At 22.3% G+C, this 22588-nt stretch overlaps 1 protein-coding gene across 1 annotated transcript; it reads left to right on the top strand.

The window, feature by feature from the left end:
* The first annotated feature begins 4325 nt into the window (after window positions 1-4325).
* Window positions 4326-21886, top strand: LOC129615581 (centrosomin). Its single transcript, XM_055530842.1, has 11 exons — window positions 4326-4475; window positions 11250-11710; window positions 17016-17059; window positions 17203-17432; window positions 17783-18049; window positions 18117-18308; window positions 18393-18578; window positions 18652-18684; window positions 18822-18908; window positions 18996-20901; window positions 20957-21886. Exons 2-11 carry the CDS (start codon window positions 11640-11642, stop codon window positions 21253-21255), a joined length of 3315 nt encoding a protein of 1104 aa, XP_055386817.1. The 5' UTR covers window positions 4326-4475; window positions 11250-11639; the 3' UTR covers window positions 21256-21886.
* Window positions 21887-22588: the final 702 nt, after the last annotated feature.

The raw sequence follows: 22588 nt of genomic DNA, 5'->3' as shown, positions 1-22588 counted from the left end.
TTTAAATTTGATACATATTAAATTTGAATGGATCACAATTAATAATATTATATTTGCTCATTAACATGTTTGTTATGTTTAATATAACATATTTGTTTTCAGAACACAATTGTGTTTTTATAATATTTCTTTATAAATGTTTTTTCAAAAAAAAAAAAATTTAAATTCATAGAGCATCTACTCAAATTCAGATTTAACGTTTTCAGATTTAATTATTTAGCAATATTGTCTTAATAAACTTCCATATTCATAGAAATTTTGTATTTCATTAAGAATCTCTAATATTATTTCTTTTATTTTTTATATTTTTAATAAATATTGTTCAAAATTAATTAAATAATTAAATAAATAAACAAAAAAAAAATTTTTTTTTCTTTTTGTTTTTGTAATAAATCAAATATCAAAACAAACAAACAACATAATTAAGTACAAAAACTCAACAAAAAAAAAAAAAAGAAACTAAAAAACAAAGTTCATAAACTGATTTAAATCAAAACAAAAAAAAAGCTTTAAAAATTAAAAAATAACTCAAAACAAAATATAAATAACACAGAACAAAAAACACTTAAAAAAAAAATATTAAGTAAAATCGATAAAGTAAAAAAAAAGCCAAAATTAGAAAAATTAAATAAAACATTTAGCGTAAAATTATAAAAAACGTAAAAATTACAGCAGGCTACACGAAAAAAAAATCATAAGAAACTTTGAAGAAAAAATTAAAAAATTAAAAAAAGAAATGAAATAGAAAACATCAATCATTTTTGATAACAAAAAAAGAAAAAAAAAAACAAACAACAATTTAAAAAATTCATAATTTGAAAAAAAAAAACTCAAAAAAAAAATACCTAAATGAATTTAAAAATAAAAATAATTAATTAAAAACAAAAAAAAAAAAACAACAATTCATTAATTTAATAGGTTAAGATACAAAAATTCACTAAAATCAGATAAATGTTATTAAAAATGTAATAAAAAAAATTCAAATAACAAATGTATATACATATATATATGTATATATATTTATATATATTTATATGTATATACATACATATATTAAAAAAAAACTTGTCGTTTTAATTTAAATAAAAAAAAAAAATGAAGAAGAAAATTTAATTAATAATAATGAACAAGAAGAACAAAAATTTAATTATATGAATAAAATCTAGTTTTATAAGATCCTTAAATATAAGTTTAAATTATAATTTATATATTTATGTACTAATTATAATTATTATAATAAAATATATTATATATTATATGTGTATACATTATATACACACAAAAATTTGTGTATATACATATATATACAAAATGTAATACAAAAAAAATTTAATTTAACTTTTAAAATGAGGAATAAAGAAAAGAAAACTATTACCAACATTATATACTTAATATAATAAAAATGTCTCAAAAAAAAAAAAAAAACAAACATTTAAACTAAGAACAACACAAAAATAAAAACAAAAAAACTTAAATAAATCAATATTTACATTATAAAACAAAATTAAAGTATATATATATATATATATATTAGTATTAAGAAGTGAAAAAAAATTTAAATTAAATTAAGAAAAACATTAAGAAAAAAAAAACACTTTTAGAATTAACTATATCTTTCAATGTATAAATAAAAAAAAAAAAATGGTATAAAACAAAATAATGAAATACTACAAAAAAAAAAAATTAAAAATATATGTATATATATATGTTTATATATATATACATATATATTTGTATATATATATAATACATATACATATATATTTGAGAATTAATATGAAAAAAAAGTGTAAAATGTAAAAAAAAGAAAAAAATTAATTTAAACTAATAAAAAAAAAAATTAAATAATTTAAAATAATTTTCTATATTTTATTACCCCCACCTATCTAAAAAAAACATTTCCCTTTTTACCCATTATTATAAAGGCCTTTTCATAAACGCAGTATATGAGACTTGCAAAAATTGCGCTTTTATATCGTTCCAATATTTATAGCAATTATGTTTCTAACCTAATTTGTATATAAATATTGCTAAATTTAGAAATTAATAAGAGTAGCACAGTTACATAAATCGTATAAACTGTTCTGATTTAATAGAATAGTTAAAAATATATGTTTTTGCAGTATTGCGTTTCACAGACAGTAAATAATTATTATTCGGAAAGCTCTTTGTTTATCATCTGAAATATTTAACAACTTGAAAATCTAATATAATCAAATAACGTTTGGTGTTTTAAACATAACGTTTTGAATTTCGAAACAATCTGCAAAAAGTAAAATTGATTTTAGTAATATTTACCAAAATGTCAAAATAAAGTCAAATTCACGTCAACTAACAATAAATTTCTAAATAAATTTTTAGTATGCATTCAGTCTGAAAGACCGTACTTACATTATGTACATGTTAAGAATTGTTCCAAAAGAAAAAGAAAATACAAGATTTTTGTTACTTCGCTTAAAAATGTTTTTTTACTTATCAAAATGCGTAGCAAGGAGCGATTTTAATTTTAGCAAATAAATTTTTTTCCCAAAATATTTTGTGAAAATTAATTAAAGTTAAATGTAACATTGACTTGAAATGATTAAAAGTGAAAAGCAGATTATAGTTATGATATGGTGTAAACACAAATATTATAAAAGTATAGGGAAACATTTGATGCAAGAATACTCGTGTAAATAGGAACAATGCATACATGACGTGTCAATTGTCAATATTGTTGCGTTAAATTGTTTTACATTTTTCTCTTTACCGATTAAAGCGCTCTAAAATATAAATCATGATTCATGATATCTTGTTTATTGGGTTATCTACCATAACCTAATATTAAAATATTTTATATCTTGGTTTGTGTCCAAGATATAAGATATTTTAATATTTTTTAAAATATATCAATATGTGTAATTCAAACGATATAATTAAAATTATTAAAATATCTTATTGTAGATTGTAGATAGTTTTTAATTTGTGATAACTGGTAACATTGTAATATAGAATTTAAGAAATACGAGTAGAATGTAAGAAATATCTATTGCAAATAGCAATAATCCTGATAGTATTATTTACTATCAGATCGTATTATTTAACTATTCTATTTTCCTACAATTTTTATAAATGTTTTTCTAATATTCACACTGATATTGATCTTGATTCTTCGTCATTATGAATTATTTTATAAAATTTTACAGATTTTCTACTTAAATAAACAACAACAAAATCGCTCTACGTTAATTTGAACTTTTTCCGTGTCAAAAGTAAAAGAACTGTAATTAACATCACTTCATAATCAAGAAAATCAAGTTCATCTTGATATTGTGAAGTAATTTCGATATTAGTTATGCTTTGTTATATTTCGTTATATGAATTTATGAATTGTAAAGCAATACTTAATATAGAATAATTTTATTTTATTTTATTTAAAATAAACTGCAACAAATTTTATCTACAACAAAATATTTGCAAACATCATAAAATTTATACAATACAACATACTTAATAAAATTCTTTAATGATGCTATCTTAAACTTAATATATCAATTATAACAATTTGCATATCTCAAATTAATTCCGTATGACAATATTATCAAAAAAAAAAAAAATAGATTAAATAGTTTTTGATGTTAATTTCATAATATGCACTTATAAGCAAAACAGATAACAATGTACATGTGTAGAGAATTTAAGTTGCATTATCTCAATTTAGGATTTCATTTTACATAAATATGATATCAAAAATTATGTTTGATTATACAAGTTTGTATGTTGATAATAAATTCGGTTAATTTAATCTTGTTTGTAGCTACATTCCATATAACATTATTTAGTATTTTAGTCGTATTTTATTTATATTGTAATTACACTCGTTCAAACAATGATCAATCACTTTCCATCATTTTTTCTCTCATTTTTAACCCTCCATTTGCTCAGAATTTTCATTCAATAATAATCACATTACACTACAAATATGCTCATTTTTTTTTATAATATTTTATAATAATAATATGCTCGCTAATATGTTTAAATGTATGTGTATACCTAGTATATCTTTAATTTTCATAAATATATGTGCATATGTATGTATATATTCTAATAAATGAAATTTTACAATGAAAAATTTCCTTATTCATCATCATAAAAACATTACTGAACAGAGAACGCTTTTCTTTACGTATTCTAGTTCTATTCTTACTGTGTAATTGAACAGTTGATATGAAAAAAATTGATGATTTTTTAATATAAAATTTTATTTTTTTTGTCTCTCAAAATTTAATAAAAGTTATAAATAAAATGAAATGAAAAAAAAAAAATGTGTTTATAAATAAAACAGTAAAAGTAAATTTTTGGATTTTAAGAATAAACAATAAAATTTTATAAAAATGTGTGTTTGTTGTTGTCCAATTGAAAAACTGATGAAATGAAAAAAATTTTAAAATAAATAAACACAAAGGGTGTCTGAACAATATTATATTCTTTAAAATGTAAATTTTAAATTAATAATATTTAGTAAAAACAAAAAAATAATCATAATAATAAAAAATTTTTAATTTATAAATTGTGAATTTTTTGGGATTATAATTATTTTTATAACACTGCATATATAAAGACCACACGCGAAGATTTAATAAAAATTCATTGGTACTAAGCAAATTTTTTAAGATAAAAAAATATTATTAAGGTTATCTGTGATTAGTCATAAACCAGCATCCAACAAGAGATGTTTTTCTTTTCCTTATATTTTTGTTTTTTTTTTTGTTCTTTGTACCAATACAATTAAATTCTCCATTGTATTTTCAATGTATTGAATATTATTGCAAGTATCCTTTTTATATTTGACATTTTAATAGTTGATTCTGAATACATGCGATTTTAATTCTTCTATTTTACTTCATTATTTAAAATATTCTTAAATTATTTCATTCAAATGAATTGTAGTTAATTAATAAAAATTAATGAAAATATAATTAACAATGTATTTTATTAATTTTACAAATTAATTAGAAAAAAAATTTGAAATTATTAAAAATATTGTTTTATTTATTGAATATTTTAATAAGAATATTTTTATAAATACTTAAGATAATTTTATTAAATAAATCCGCTACAAAAAAGAAAAATTACAATAATTGAGGTATTAATCAATAAATTTATCATATATTAACGAAATAAATTATTAAATATAATTTTAATATAGTTAAAATATAAGAAACGAACGAATATTACTACAAATTATAATATTAAATAAAATATAATACGAATCCGACTCACATCAAACTTACACTTTCCAATTCCTGCTATACTTGCTGAGTTGTTAAAAACAACTCTGCTCAAAAATACTTCATTTAATGATATATCCCAACCCTATCAAACTTATGTTTATATATACATACATATGTATCTACCTTGTTTTCTTAAAAATTTTATAATTTCGTATATATGAATAATAGTGCTTAATAAAAGGCCCATGATATTTCTGATAGGTAAAATATAATCGTTTTGTATTTTTTTTAAACCCTTATTTTAAATTTCCTAGAATTTTATAATTTTAATTTGGATAAGATGAGTAGTTAGATTATTTTGGTTAAATATACAATATTGTTTGTGTTCAAGTAAACACTAAGCACTTTTTTTTAATTGACCATATGAATCACATCCCACAAAATTCGTTACACATAATATTTAAAATTATAATAAGTAAGCAAAAAAAAAAAATAAAACAAGTAATTGTTAATAGTTTCCCTCTAATTCTGTGATTTTAAAATTTTCCAAAGAAATTTTCAATTATATTAATTTTTCAGATAAAATTTTATTGTATAGTAAAAAGTCTTTCAACATAAAATTTTCAACCTAATTTCTATTTATGATTCAACTCAACTTTGATTTTTAAAAATGTAAACGTATCTGAAATTTTATATCCTTTCATCAAACTTTATATATTTTGTGTCATTAACTTTGAATTTTATACATATACATGAAAATATATTCTATATATGTATTCATGTGTATAAATAAAATTTACTGTTAAATAAAAAAAAGCGCAGTTTAGAAATTGTAGTTAAATATAGTGTTATTAAAATATTTTTAATATTAAAACTCTTTAATTTTGGAATTCGGATTTAAAAATACGACTAAGATCTAAAAATGATATTAATTTTTAAAAAAGGATTTTTTAAAGGAAAACAACTAACGAAACAATTGCATATGTATTCATATTATATGTTTTATGGCCAGCGTTCAAATATGCATGTATTAGTTAAAGGATTTTGAAGGTTGCTATATAATAAATATTATACATATTAAAAATGTATAGGAAAATTTTTTTATTTGTTCTTTTATTAAGAAAAATGAGCAGCTGTTAGAACAATATGTCACGTGTGACGCGAGCCATATACTTACATATGTATGTATGAGTACGTATATCACGATTTTATTATGAATATTATAGCGATAGCATCTTTTAATAGCGTCTATTGTAATTCTGTAAATATCACTATCATCAAATAAATTAACATTATTGTTATTTACTTATATTTACTTGAAAAGTTTTTTTTTTAACACTTTATCATTATCTTGAATTATAGTATTTAAAATAATATAAAAATAACTGGGCATATTAAGGATTTTTGGTTATTTTTGTTAAGGAAATTAAAGAGAGCAAAACTCTTATTTATTTTCTATTACCATAGAAAATATTTATAATTGTAAAATTAAATACATAATATATAAAGGATAACCTCTAATCAAGGAACTTCAATTAAATTTTATATTTTTTAATAATTATATTATTATGAAATTAATATTATTAAATTAATATTATTGTTTTTTCATATTAATTTAAAATTTCAACAATAATTTATTAAGAAATATTATTTTTTTCTTTAAATTAATATAGTAATTTTATATTTTTGTTTATTTTAAAATCATTTTTAAAATTATAAGTCACATGACGAATTTTTTATATCTTTAGATTCCTATGGGAGAAGTATATACTCGTAGGTTCTTGAGGAAATTTCATATAAGTAATATTAAAATTTCATTTCATATATATATGTATAGTATTTTATACGAGAATTTACTCTCGTATAAAATGTTAGTTGAAATGACAACAACAGTTCTTAAAAATATCTTTGAATATTATACTTAAATAGTATTACACTATTTAGATTAGACTAATAATTTTAAAATAATAAATTGATTTATTTTTTGTTCAATAGTACATTTCAAAGCAAAATTTACATACATATATGTACATAAATGTATATATTATTAGCCATGTATATATATACAGAGTGTTTCGTATAAGGTGGCAAATAATTTTAGGGATGATTCTTTCCAGCATAAAATAAAATTCGCACCCCCCGAATATACTCGCATTTAAGTTGCAGTCTGTGGAAAAAGTACTGAAATGGGTGTCATCATTAAAAAAACAATGATTGATGCAGCTATTTATCATTCCACTTATTTTTTCTTTGGTAAAAGGTAGTTTTTACATTTCACTCATTTTTCCTTTCATTCACTTTTTTGTGATAATGATGACAATGGAGCCTTTATATACAATTGGCTTTTCACAACTAACAGGTTAATTATTGTTCTAGTTTTTTTTTCTAGTAGGGGAAAAAATCTCGAAAGACGAAGCAGGACGATGCTACCTGCCTTTTTCCTCCGACAGTGGGGGAGCGTGACTCCAATCCTAAAAAATTACCTAAACTCTGAACGGATAAGACTTGTTCTATAGTCCATCTACTACCTCTGCGCTAACCTGGTTTTTCCGTACAGGAATTGAATACTTTCCATAAGGAAATTGGTATTTTGTGTTAAATCAAAAGGCGTTGTACGTTTAAGTCTTTCTGTCATAACGTCATTGTCTAGCAACCGAGCTGTTTCCATATTTACATGCTGTCCTAGACGAGTCCTATGCTTTGTAGCACAACTCCTAATTTCATTTACAACCAAAGGAATCCCTAAATCCCTGTGGATGTCGCCTTTACATATATAACATGGCACATTTATCATGCCCCGTAGAACTTTGTTCTGGAGGGTTTGAATTTTCTTAATGTGAGTCTTCTTTGCCCAACCCCACAGTTCAAAACCATATAGCCGTATTTCCTTCTGTTAAAAAAAAATAAAATGGATTTAGGTAATTGACAATTCTAGTCTGAAATTTAATATTGAAATAACTGAAATCAATTTCTGATAAGTTATTAAGACAAGCATGTATCAGTTTTTATGTTTACTTCAATGTAATAATGTAAAATATTCTTTCAAATTAAAATAAAGTCATAACATTTTTAAATATTTTTTATGCGTACGAGTACAATAATTTTATAAATTTCTTTAATTTGATTTAACTCAACTTTTTGTATAATTTTTATTATAAGTACTTGTCTTCAATAATATATACAAAAGTGTATTTTACATATATAGTACATATGTACAAATATGCATATTATTTATATACATATTATAATAGTAGGTAAAATGCTTATATGAATATTTTTTTTTTATTTGTTTGTGTTCGTTGAATAAAAAATTTCCCCTATATATTATTTAAATAAATTACACTTTTGACTTTAAATGTCTGTTTGATATGATAAGAATGAAAGAAAAGAAAAAAAAAAATAATGAAAAAAAAAAGAACAATTAAATTTTTTTATGCGGTCGATCAGTCAGTTTATATATTAGGTGGGTGGGGGAAACAAACAGAGATCACAGTTTAAATAATTAACAACACAATTGCTTCTATATACGTATGTCTGTATTAAATTAACGTACGTATTTTTTAACAGTATAGCAAATTGTATATAATATTTAGAACATTTAATAATTTTTATTAAGAACAACATAAATTTAATACACTTTTTGCAATTTTATAGTTAATTTTTAAAGAACATACATACAATATATATATACGTTACATATAAGTAGTATGTATTATTTCTGCTCACAAAGAGTATAATATGTATTCTAATTCCAGTAACAAAAAATATAATGTACATATAGGTATATATATATGCACATTTAATATTTTTTTTCGAAAACTTTGAATTTTAAAATAGTTAATATTGAAATTAATTGAATTAAATTTAAACAAAATAAAAAGAAAAAAAAAGCAATTTTATCCATTATTGTGTTCACAACGTTTTATTCTTACATATTTAAAGTCAATTCACTTCAGTTGAATTGGAATAATTCCTTTGTATTGTAAATTTACGTATATACTATCCGTACATACAACATACATAATTGTGATAGTCAACAAGTTAAGTTTTTTTTCATATATAGTCAGGGTCGGACTATACTTATACATATATCACAATTATACTAATACATGTAATCATTATAGAATAAAATACATAATTCAATTCTTGAAAACTTTAAATCCAAATTCTAAATTAGGCAAACAATCTATAAAATGTAAAATGTATAGATACTAAATATGTAATATATGTAAATGATACATGTTGTAATTGAATTGATAAACAAATATATAGAATTTATTCCTTTTAATATTCAAATTAAATGTTCAATTTCAATACTCAAATTCAAATACATATGTATGTATTTATGCAATAAGTACATAACAGTATGTAAGTAAAATACATAAATGAAAAAAATTATGTACATGATTTTGATTATTTTTAAAAGTATAAGTCCAAAATAATTTACTTTAAGTGCATGCATAAATTTTTAAATTATAAAACCATATTTCCGTTCTTTATAAACTATGCAGATATCTAAGTATATATTCGGTGTAGCTAGACTGTTGAACAAATTTATAAATGTGTATATACATATGTATATAGGCAAATATATAGGTCTACTACCTTACTTTTGAAAGATGAAAAGACATGAAATTTAAAATTCAAGAGTACTAAAAAAAAAAAAATTAATTTGAGAAAAATTTTCTCATTTGTAGTGAAATTTTACAAAATTTTAATAAAAAAATCATTTGTTGTTTATTATTTGCAATGAAGTAAATACTAAACACTAAGACTTTAATGCTAAAACTAGCTAATTTGTTTTCTTTTTAATGCCTTCTTTAAACAATTCAAATTCACACTAATAAACAAGCTATTGTAAACAAGTAATTCTAAAGTAATGAATGGGGTTCGCAAAGCAATTTACAAGATTTCTTGCCACAAACATTTCGATAGGGAAACAGCTTTAGCGGGAGCGTAATATCACTCCTTTTTATTAATTAAAAATAAAATGTCACAAATTTCGTTCATAATAGGGACTTTCATTTATTGATTACTATTACATCAACGAGTGAAAGGGAAAAAAATATAATTTTCCTTCAACTAGTGAATGACCTAAGAAATTTCCAATTTCATTGTTATCAAATTGACAATCATATGTTTTTTATTTTGTAGTTTGAAAATATAAGAAAATTTAGTTTTTTCTATTCATAAATTAACAATTAATGAAAAAACATACAACAAAAAAAATTGAATTATTTTTTCAAAAAATTGAATAATTTTTTAATGTCATAAACACAATGAAGCCGCATTTAAAAATTGCAAAATTTGATAACTGAAAAAATGTTAGCTTCAACGCGCTATAAAACAAAATAAGGCTGCAGCAGCAAAATACAATAACATACAATAAAAAAAAATAATTATAACTTTACTTTATTCGACTAATGACTATTGTGTTTTTTTGCTTCTCCATTCAGCTATGCCAAAACAGAATTTTCTGAAAACTCAAAGAACTTCTAATTCAAAATAAGAAAAATATAACAGGCAGCGATTGCAAATATTGAAAATAAAATAATTTTGAAGTTGCAGTTTTTGATTACAGTTTCATTGTGTGCAATTCCATTTAAGGCGATTCCAAAATGCGTTTTACGTTGTTCTGTGGCGTTGCGGTACAATTCATATACTTATGTATACCTATAATAAAATGTATACCTATAATAAATAATATTTTGCTTAAGTAAATAAGTATGGAATTTTTTTCAAATAAGTTCGTAAAATTGAAAAATATTCTTATAAATAAATTATATTCGAAAGTATATCTTTGCGGTTCATCACCAATATATATAAATATTATTGTATTAGTGTTTATAATTTGCTAAAAATTTGCTTAAAATATAATTGTATTTTAAGACCATATAATTTTTAAAATTTTTTTATTTGTAGGTCATAACGTACATATTTTATGAATCTGTTTTTGCTCGATTTCTTAATTTTGAAAATTGAATTGATTTTGTTTTTAAAAATTCAATAAATTTTTATTTTTAATTTTATTAATAGAATTAAAACAATTGTTCAAAAAAGAAAAAAAAAGAAAAATGTAATAATGTAGCTATGTGCCATTCTATTTAAAAGAATAAACTTTGAATATAAATTTAAAACTTTTCTAAATAATAATAAAACTTATTTTGGATAATTTTATAAAAATACATTAAAGAAAAATCTATAGAAGTGTACTCATATACAAGTATAATAATGTAAATCAATAAAAAATTCTATAACAAAGTGAGTATACATATATAAATATATACATATACATAAACGCGTATAAAATGAATATGTCATATTTACTTATAAATTTAATAAAAGTGAAATAAAAGAAGAAAAATTAAGAAAAAAAATTGTTTTTAATTAAAAAAAAGAAAAACGAAAAAATTCAATAAATTAAAAATGTCTGGAATATTTCGTTACAATTCATCATCTTCAACACCGGATAAACGATGGACCATAAGCCCATTTTGGTAAGTTACATACACATTCTTTACTAAATTTTATATTTGTTTTTTTTTTATATATAATTTTTATTATAAAGCATAAAAATTATAAAACCAATTTGAAATATCCGGTAATAAACTTAAAAAGAAAATAGAATAAAATTTTCGATTTTGTCTTTCAAATTGTGACAAGAAAGTAGGGGACATACTAGTTATACTAGTGCAAATTTTTATTTATCTACATCAATGTACTTAATTATTACTGGATTTTACAAAGTTTATTTAGCAAAGCATACGCATTTGCAATAAGCAGCGAATAACAGGAGCGCAATTGAAAATTTAAAAAAAAATCAAATTTTTTTCCCAATTTTTTCCATTACGTATTTTTCGCGAAATTTTTTCCTTCTACACTCACAGCACCAACACAACTATTACTTTCAAACGTGCAGATTTTTGCAAATTTTGCAGTTTGAATTTTTTCTTTACGCGCTTTATATTAAGGCTTAAGTTAGAACTGAATTATCAAAAATCTTTATTCGGTTATGTATTTTGTATATTAAAATCATTCTGAATTCATATCTACATAACAATATATAGGAAAAGAGGAACAGACTATAAAAAAATATATGTATATAATATAAATATGAAAATAATAACTGAATAAAGGAAGTGTAAAATGATAATATTACGTTTTGTGAGTTATTCTATATACATTAATATTGCGTGGGTGCGATATATTTCAAAAACATTTTAACTATATATGTTTGCTTCTAACTAGGAAATATCTTTGGTTTAATTAAAATTAGTTGTTTCAATTAGGATCATTACAATTTGCAGTAATATTGTATTGCTATATATATAAAATTTAGTAAAATTCATAAACTGAATGATGTGGATGAGCGAATGGGTTTTCCTTAATTCATTAATTATCCATCTATTTGTATTTAAATAAAAATTGGAGACTCAATAAATTTTGGAGTACACTATAATATACATATTTTAAATATTAAAAAAAAATATATATAAAAAGATTGGAAAAAATTTACATATGTAATGTATTTAAACTTAGGTATCTAAAATTTTTCGCTTTCAAAATCTTATAGACTTGTAGAATTTTCAAAAAAACCGAATTGAGGTAAGAGAACATTTCTCCTCGGACCACTGCAGCTATTCGCAAGTTATCGAAGCCTTTCCCCGCTCTCGCCTTTAATATATCTGTTCTTAGTAATTTAATATATCTGTTTCATCACTGTCCTATAAAAAATCTGCGTAAGGCGGAGTGCAGTGAATAAATTCGCAATAGCATGAGCACAGTTTCTATCCATCTTTAACAACTCAGCGAATAATTCTAAAATCTTAATATGTATATAATTTAAGTTGAAAATTCTTCATTTTTGCAACTTTGTGCAAAAAAAAAAAATATCTAACACTGCAGAAACAAAATATTGATCTAAATTTTTATAGTTGTATTATTCAAAATGAGAATTATTTTTATAAATTTTTCAAATATACTTAGTAGAAAATTTTATTTGGGGCAACACTCTTTTTTTTTTTTTGATTCTGCTTTATATTATTTAAGATTTTTTAAAAATCAAAATTTTGTTAAATTGTTTTTTTTTTTTCAAGTATTTTTCTGTTTTTATTTAAATATTGAAATAAATAAATTTTGTAAATATATTTATTCAAGAATATAAGAACAAAAAACCATTATAAAAATACAACGTAGATTGGGAGCATCGTAAATTAGGCGGAATGTCAAATAAAAATGATTATTTTGTGCAAAATTCCGAAAATTTAGAATTTTTTAGAAATTATTTTCAATTTTGTTTTTTTAATATTTATTGCACTATAACATTATATAATTAAGTATAGCCAAAAATATAATTATAACAATACCTGTTTTTTTTCTATCTGCATGTAATATAAATAATATTATTAAATTTTTTAATTAAGCAACAATATGGTTGCCAAATATAAATCAGATTCGCTGTTTTTCTTTAATAAAATAAAAAATAAAAACAAAATGTCGAGTAGTTTTTTTTTCATATTACAAAAAAAATTCGCTTTTATCAATTTAGGTTTTTTTTTTCATTTAATTTTTTATTCATTAATTTTTTATTCTGACTTCAGTGAACTAAATAATATTTATATTTTCTATATAAAAAAAAAAAACAAAACTGATGAATAAGTATGTATGTACATAAAACCGCAAAGATTAAAAAAATGAGACATGAAATTGTAATATGTATACATATATGTATGTAAAGTGTGTATAATATTAAATATGTAAAAGTTACGATCTACAACTTTCAATTGTGAAGAATAAACAACTTACAAGAATATATTCATTTATAAATTTCATACATCTTGAAATTATATTATAAACATATCGCTATAAATAAAGGTATATTACGTACATACATATAAATTTATTTGTACATATTTATACATTATATCCATAATAACGTTTAGAATTTATTTTTGGGTTTTTAGTTCTCTAAAAACAAAAAAAAACACAAAACTTATGTCTGTTTCTCTTCACAATATTAATTAAGAATACAAAAATAACTAAGCGCATATTATATTTTTATATATATATAGTTTGTTACATGTGTGACTATATGCATCTATAGATTTTATTTTAGATGAAGTGAAAAAAAAAAATAGAGGGAAAATCTAAAATTAAATATTCTACAATAAATGCTCTCTAATAATACACCTATGTTATTTAGAAAGTAATTAGAAACTCTTGAACGATTAAAATATAAAATATTAGAAAATCAATTATAAATTTACTTCCAAAATAAAGATTTATAAATATGTACATAATATGTATATAAGATTCGAAAATAACTACATATTGCATATAATTATATAATTATATGTAATAAATGTAATAAATATATTTGTTGACATAATATATGATTATAGTTTGAAAAGTAACGATATAAAATTGTAAAACATCTACATATATTCTATGGCAAGAGTTAAAACGTGTATGTATGATCAACTGATTATACTTGGATGCAGTAATCTTCAGAACTAAAATAATTTTCTTTAGATGAATTTATTTTGAATAGAAATTATATTTCCCAGCTTTAAATCAGTTGTTGCGGAATAATATTACCATTATTTTTTATAGAACTTTCTTAATTATAACTTTTTTTATATGAGCCCTGTGGCCCTTCTCACCTCGATCCATACGTTCATCTCATCTCACGGGAAATGCCGCGATTCGCGATCTAGTTATATGAGTTCTATTTCTAGACCCCTGACGAATCTCATAGATTACGTCTACCCGAAGTTGTGAAATTCCGAAAAACGTCATAAACTGGTTAACATTCTCACATTTACAAAGCACATATCTTATCGTCTTCCACGCATAGACGACACAACTCATTCTCCACTTTGCCCATCCTTTTCAGATGAACCATTAATTTATGTTAATGTAACATAAAATTTACTTGGTTGAAATCCAAATAGTTTTTATATTATTGAATTAAATCTGCCATAAGAAATAACAAATAAGCTTATAAAAAGAAAGTATATGTATGCTATAGTATTAACTAAAACAGCTTATATATTTTGAACTGTTATGCTTCAGAACTGTTTACAATTACATTTTTTCTGTGTTAACTGTTTATTCAACACAGTTTTTGGCTTCCCAAAGTTTCAATTAATAGATGAGCAGTTCCTTACTTAAATTCTTACATTAAAATTTTAAATTATTGATAAGAATTAAAAATGAAAATCTTTTTGAAGATACTTTAATGGTATTGTATGAAAAAATTAAAAGATTTTATTTAATATAAAATAAGACAAAAAGAGTGTTTTTACTTTAAGTTTTTACATTAATCATTTTAAAACAAAAAATAGTGTTATTTATTTGCATATGCACATATTTACGTTTTAAATTTCATTATTTCCATGTTTACAGGTTATGTTATCCAATTGTAACAAAAATTCCACAACAGTTTTTTTTTTTCTAAACCACACGTTGATAAATCGTATAAGATTAAAAATTATTATTTGTTATGATAGATATTATATTTGAATGCTCTTACACATAAAATATGCAATATTTATAATATAGAACAAAATAAGAACATTCTATAAACACATAAATTATGTGTTTATAATTATTATAAAATTTTGTAAATATGTCTGAGTGTTGTTTGTTGAATTTAGCAAGAGTCTATATGGCTTTAATTTTTAATAATTATATGCGGTTTTATATACAGAAAATTCTAAGAAAAGTGAAAAAATTTTATAACATCATTTGGGCTAGGAAATCAAAATTTCTCTTATCGTAGCGATTTTTGTTTAAATTATCTATCATAGTATTAAATTTTGATTAATTATCTTTTGTTCAACACTTAAAATATTGAATATTTAAAAACTATTAAAATAACTAATAATATTATGTAATTAATAAACTAAAAATGAGTTGGAAACGTGAAATGAAATGAAATAAAACGAAGGTAATTTGAACGAATGCTGTTTCAAATATTACGGTGCTACCGCAATTGTAATTTAATTTTCATAGATCTGAGCTTATTGAAAAAACTCCAACTTAATTGAAAAAATTTAATTGAAATTTTTGGTGCATCCAGGAAAACAGGAATATTACTTAAGCATATTTATTAATTCAAACAATGCAATCCAGAATATTTTAGCAAAACTGCTATGAGTTATTATGCTACAAATAAAATTTTATAAGTTTTTAAAAATGATACACTACTGTATTTACAAAGTACATAAATAAACGAAAAAATTTTTACTTATACATTTATGTATAAGTTTTAATTATATGTATGTATGTATTGTAAGAAAAGAGAATTCTTTGCCACGTCACGTATTCAAATTTAAGTTAAAAAAGAAAGAAGTTTAAGGGAAACAAACACATACCAACATATACATACATATATACATAATAATAAAATAAAATAGAATTTTATATTTTTTCCAACATTAAAATTTAATTTAGAAATATAATTTCAAAATCTCCAACAGTGATTGATCTGTATTTTACAATATATTTCTAAATTTATTACCTTGAAAATTAAAAATTTTATTTAGTTTTAAATTATATGGTTATTATTAGATTAATAAAATTTTGTTGATATTTTGTAAATTTTATAGATTTGAAAATAAGGTCACGTAATAATTTCCTGTAGTATCTTATTATTTAAATAATATTGTTGTTCAAATTATTTAAAATTCAATAATTTACAATTTGAACAGTATTGTAGTTAATCAATTTTTATTTTATTAATCCAATATTATTAAATTTCGTCAAATTTTTAATAAATGTTTTTTGCTTTTATTACAGTGTCAGCCCCGGTCAATTGCAAGACATGACAACAGAGAACCATTGTAAGTTGAATTCTGTAATGTTTCAGTCAAATGAATTTTGAAGATTAAATTTTTATGAGTCTTTTTGAATATATATATATGTATATATATGTATGTAATTTTTAAAATTTGAATATTATATGTATTACATTTTTCAATTTAAGTTTCATTTGGATCTCGTTCACCATTTTTTACTAATCAAAACAATGGATCAACATCACCAAGTCAAGGTAGATCTGTACGTGAATTTGAAGAACAGATGGCTACTTTAAGAAAAGAAAATTTCAATTTAAAATTAAGAATATATTTTCTTGAAGAAAAAATTCCGGGATTAAGTCAAATGAATACACCCGAAGGACAAGAATCATTAATGAAACAATATATCGATAATAAGGTAATAAATAAAATAAGTATATACATATATGTTTATACAACAATCCCAGATAAAATTGTATGAAAATCATTTAAAAGACCTACCTTAAATTTTCTTGCAAGTCTACTTGCTTCTTTTGAGTTTAATTATGTATATTTACACATTATGTGTAGTTTCCATTAACGCTCTACTTATTTTTTCCATCTAAGATATTGTGTATTATGTACTTAAAATAGTAAATCAATAATTTGATTAATAGACTATGACGAAAATTTATCTGTAGTGCCAAATTAAAAATACAAAATACGTAAAACATAATTTTTAAATTTGATTTTTATATTTCCGGTAATTTTGTTTTTTATATTTTTTAGGTGGATACGGAAATGTTAAGAAAAGATCTTGAAGAAAAACAACAATTATTAAAGGAAGCTGCTGATGCTTTAACACATATGGAAAATATACAAAAGGAAACTGAAATGAAAAATCAACAAATTATTGATGAACTTAACCAAAGAATACAAATATTAGAATTGGAAGATCAATCAGCTAATCATTTTCTAAACAATGATGAAACCATTATGAATGATTTAATGGGTCGAACTAATTTAGATGGAGATAATATTGATATGATTCAAAAAGTATTTTTGCAAGAATCAATATAATTTTGAATAACAGATTAAAATGAACAACATATTATTATTTTAGGTTCGTGAACTTGAAGGATCCATAAAAGTTGCTGATGATAAAATTAAAGAGCTAACGATTCATTTAAAAGAACTAGAAGAAACAGTAGCTGAAAGAGATAAAACAATTGAGCGTTTAGAAACTAGTCGTAAGGAATTGAATTTTCAAAATTTGGAATTAAAAGAGGTTTTAGATTCAAAACAACAAATAAATGTAAAAATTACATATGTGTATACTATCCTATACATATGCATGTAACCGTTTTTGTTTTTAAAATATGTGTTCTTATTCATATAGGTTCTCAAAATTCGTGGTGATTTAGATAGATGCAGATCTCAGCTTGCTGATAAGATGTGTGAAGTTGATGAATTGCAAGAAAAACTTAATGAGAAAAATTTAGCTTATGAGAAAGCTGTTGTGAATATTGAAAAACTTGTTCACACTATAAAATCCTTAAAAAGTGAAATTGAGCAATTAAGAAAGGTATATAAAATATGACTATGTACTCATTAAAAATCAGAACACTTATTTATATTTATGTTTTTTCAATGTTCAGCCGTCATCATTCAAAATATCAGTAAATAAAGAGGTAAGAGTTTGTGTTTTACTATCAAATACGGGTATTGTATCTAGTTATACGTACATGGGTATACAGTAGCATTTATATATGGATATAGATAAATAATAATTATATTTTTTTAAGTATAAATTGGTGTTTTTTTTTAGCTCTTATCTTCTATGAACAAATCTTTAAGTGACTCGGAATGCTTTTATTTTAAAGACAGTTTGGATGAATCATGGGCTAAAAAATTGGTACAAATTTTCATTTCATTTAAATGCTTTTTTTTTTATAAATTTTGCAAAAAACTTTCTTTTTTATTATTTTGTTCGTTTTTTTAGATTTTAAATGATCCCACCAAAAATAGTACTGAAAAAATTGAAAATATTGATTCGATTGTATTGGACGATGAGTTTAAATTGCCTAGTAGTTTATCGGAATCAGAAATAAGTAAAGGAAATTTATCAAATCAAGAGTTAACGGCCATTGAAGATGATCTAAAAATATTCAAATCCAATTCCTTTATTTCAAAACTACAAGCTGAAATCAAAGAAGCCAAAGAGGATGCTGACAAAGCTAATAAATGGCGAAGAGAATGTTCTGATGTTTGTGTAATTTTAACAGCTCGGCTAGAAGAATTAGCAGGTTTTCTTGATTCTTTACTGAAACATAAAGAAATATTAAATGCTGTTGCATCAGAGCGGCGTCGTGCCATGAGAAAAGCTGTTGATAAATCTTTAGATTTATCAAGAAGTTTAACAGCAGTTACACTTCCTGGACTTTCTTTAAACAATAGTAGTCTTGCCAATATAAGTAATATAACCAATATATTGGATAATACTGGAAATTTGCAAAATAACAATGCATTACTAAATTCAACACAAATCAATGATGAAATTATCAGCAGATTAAAATCAGAAGCAAATGGATTGAAACATGAATTAGAGAAAAATACGCAAACAACATCAAAAGAAATAAATAAAAAGGAACGTCGAAGTATATTATCTTCATATCACTTAGATCAATCAGAATCAGAGACATGGTCTGAACCAGATCGTAACGTTTCGTTAGCTCGTATTGGCTTGGAGGAGTCACTAAATACTTTATCTAAAGCAAAGAAACTAATTAATAGAGATGAGCCAGCTTCAGAAACTTCTATTAATAAAACAAGAAGTAGTAGCAGTACAGAAAATAATGATTTGGGGAGAAAATCTAAGTCAAATATTAAGGACAGAATTTCTCAATATGAACAGCTTATATTAATGAAAGACAATAAGATACTTGAAATACAATGTGAATTACTTGAGGCTGATAACCGTTTGAAAAAAGAATCTTTAAAACTAGCCGAAACTAACCAAAAATTGAACGAGTACCGCATTAATAATGAAATAATGGAAGTGGAGCTTACTTCTTTAAAAAATCAAGCTCTAAGTTTAAATATTCTAAAAACAAATGAAGAAAATCTTCGATTGGAATTACAAAACAAAACCGCACAGTTGAATAAAATTCAGGATGAACGTAATCAATTGACTATTGAAGTCCGAGTGGCTGAAACACATATAGAAAATCTTAAAGCTGAAATAAACAATCTTAAACAACAACATGAAAAACACATACAATCTTTACAAAATAGTGAAAAAGAACGTCTTACTCAAATGCATAAACAACTTCAAGACCTTTTAAAGGAAAACCTTAAGGAATTAGAACTAAAACATCAGGAAGCCATCGAACGTGATTGGATTTCAAGACAAGTATACAATGACGCAAAAAAAGAAATTGATAAACTTGAAAAAAAATTGACCGAATCTGAGAATACAATTGAATATTTAAATGAAAATGAAATAGAGTTAAAAAATCATTTAATTGAAAATGAAAAATCAGTCAGAGCAATGCGGAAAACCTTAGATGAAACAACACTTTCAGTTTCAAAAGCAATATTAGAGCGAACAAAAGCTATAAATGAAAAATTGAAATTTGAAGCCAAAGTTCAGGAATTAACAAATGAACTCGAATCAGTTTTAAAAGAAAAAAATATTTTAGAAGATAAACTTAGAGTTGTTAACAATCATTGCGGTTACACTTCGGAAGAAATTAATGTAATTGCACGAAGTGGTGAACCTCAAGGGAATCAAAGATTAGAAAATTCTTCTCCGGATTTAGGAATAGACAGTGATACTGGCAGACAATCTAATGCCGAGGAAAAAGAAACATCGCCAGAAAATGAAGAAACTGAATTGATAGTTGAAGGTAATACTAAAATATTTTGTATAATTTGGTATATTTAACATTTTTCTCTTTTTAGATAACGTAAATAATAATAATAGAAATCAACAATCAATATCTTTATCACAAATATTAACAATACCAAGTGACCATGATTGTTCGCAGGTATATAAAGAAAATTTTGATTTGAAAGCCAAATTAAAGCGCACGATTCGTCAATATGAAGAAACACTAAAACGTTTACGCACAGCAAATCAATTAAAAGAGCAAGTTGAACGAGATATTCGTCAACAATTGCACAAAACTAACGTTGTACTAAAAAATGTTCGTACCAATATTGAAACAAATTTAGAAAATATTCATAAAAAAAATCAATAGCTAAAAAAGAAAATTAGGAAATAAACAATGGTTTAATTTTTATATTATATATCTATGTATTAAAAAAAATATGTACATATATACCTAGGTGTATTAAAATGAGATCTTATGAAATGACACATATTTTAAAAAAAAATTAAGTATATTTTAATATAATATCAAGTTATCGCACGAAATTAAACGAACCTATAAAATTGATGTAACGAAAACGAATTATATAAATTAACGTGAATTCAATATTATATTTAAATAATACTCTGAAATGCTCAGAATCAAGCTACATATTGTATGTATTAATAGAGAAGTAAAGAGCATGTCTTCCTTTTGCTTTAATGAAAATGAAATTTAAAAAGTAAAATGGCTATATGTATGTTAATAATATGATATAATGACTGTTTTTAAAATCGAAAATGCCAAAATAAAATTAGGGATATGATGCCAAAGATATTTAAAATTGATATTTATTATTCTAAAAAAAGCAAATGAAAGTAAAAAAGGTTATGTAGATATATATATATGTACCAAAAAATTGTTATATTTTTATGTAAAAGAAAAAATCAACCAAAAACTTGAACAAAAATTATTAATGAACCAATATTATCAACAAATACTAAATATTATGATATATATTTCGGTTTTTCCAATAATATAACAAAGAAGCAAATTTCCTTTTAAAGACTTCTTCTTAAATTTTTATATTAAATCTAATAAATTACATTTGAATAGTTATTTGTAATATTTATATTTTTAAAATTGTTTAAATTGTTTGTAAATTTTCATTACAAACTTTTAATTATTAAAATAAAGACTGAATCAAAAACATGTCATTTCATCGAATATATTTTTTAAATGTTTGAACATTAAATAAATCATAATGTATTTGTATATAGTAAATGTTAAATGAAAAAAAAAAAATTATTAAAAATTACAGTGAAAAAAAATTATACATAATTCAACCTTGTGTTAACATTAATTTGGTGTTCAAATAATCCTTCTAATATTAACCAAAAAAATTAATTATGTTCCCCTTTCGAATAAAATATTAATACAAAAAAAAAAAATATAGTATGTATGTATGTAAATTTTATATAAATATTTTTGTGACTAAAATATCTAAAAAAGACTTCTTATATAATATAATAAACGAAAATCATTCATATTGAATGTAATAATATTAATTTTTTTTTCCATAAAATGTAATTAATTTTTAACATGTAAGAAAACATTTATAAAACTAACGAACTAATAAATTAACGAAATTTATTTATATTAACGCATTCGAAATTTGAATTAGAGAAAAAGTTTTTTTTTTTTTATTAAATTTAGTTACATT

The sequence above is a fragment of the Condylostylus longicornis genome, unplaced genomic scaffold (genome assembly GCF_029603195.1).
Source record: "Condylostylus longicornis isolate FDR11 unplaced genomic scaffold, ASM2960319v2 ptg000137l, whole genome shotgun sequence".
NCBI classification, from domain to species: Eukaryota; Metazoa; Arthropoda; class Insecta; order Diptera; family Dolichopodidae; genus Condylostylus; species Condylostylus longicornis.
This window is presented reverse-complemented; position numbering and strand designations above follow the sequence as displayed.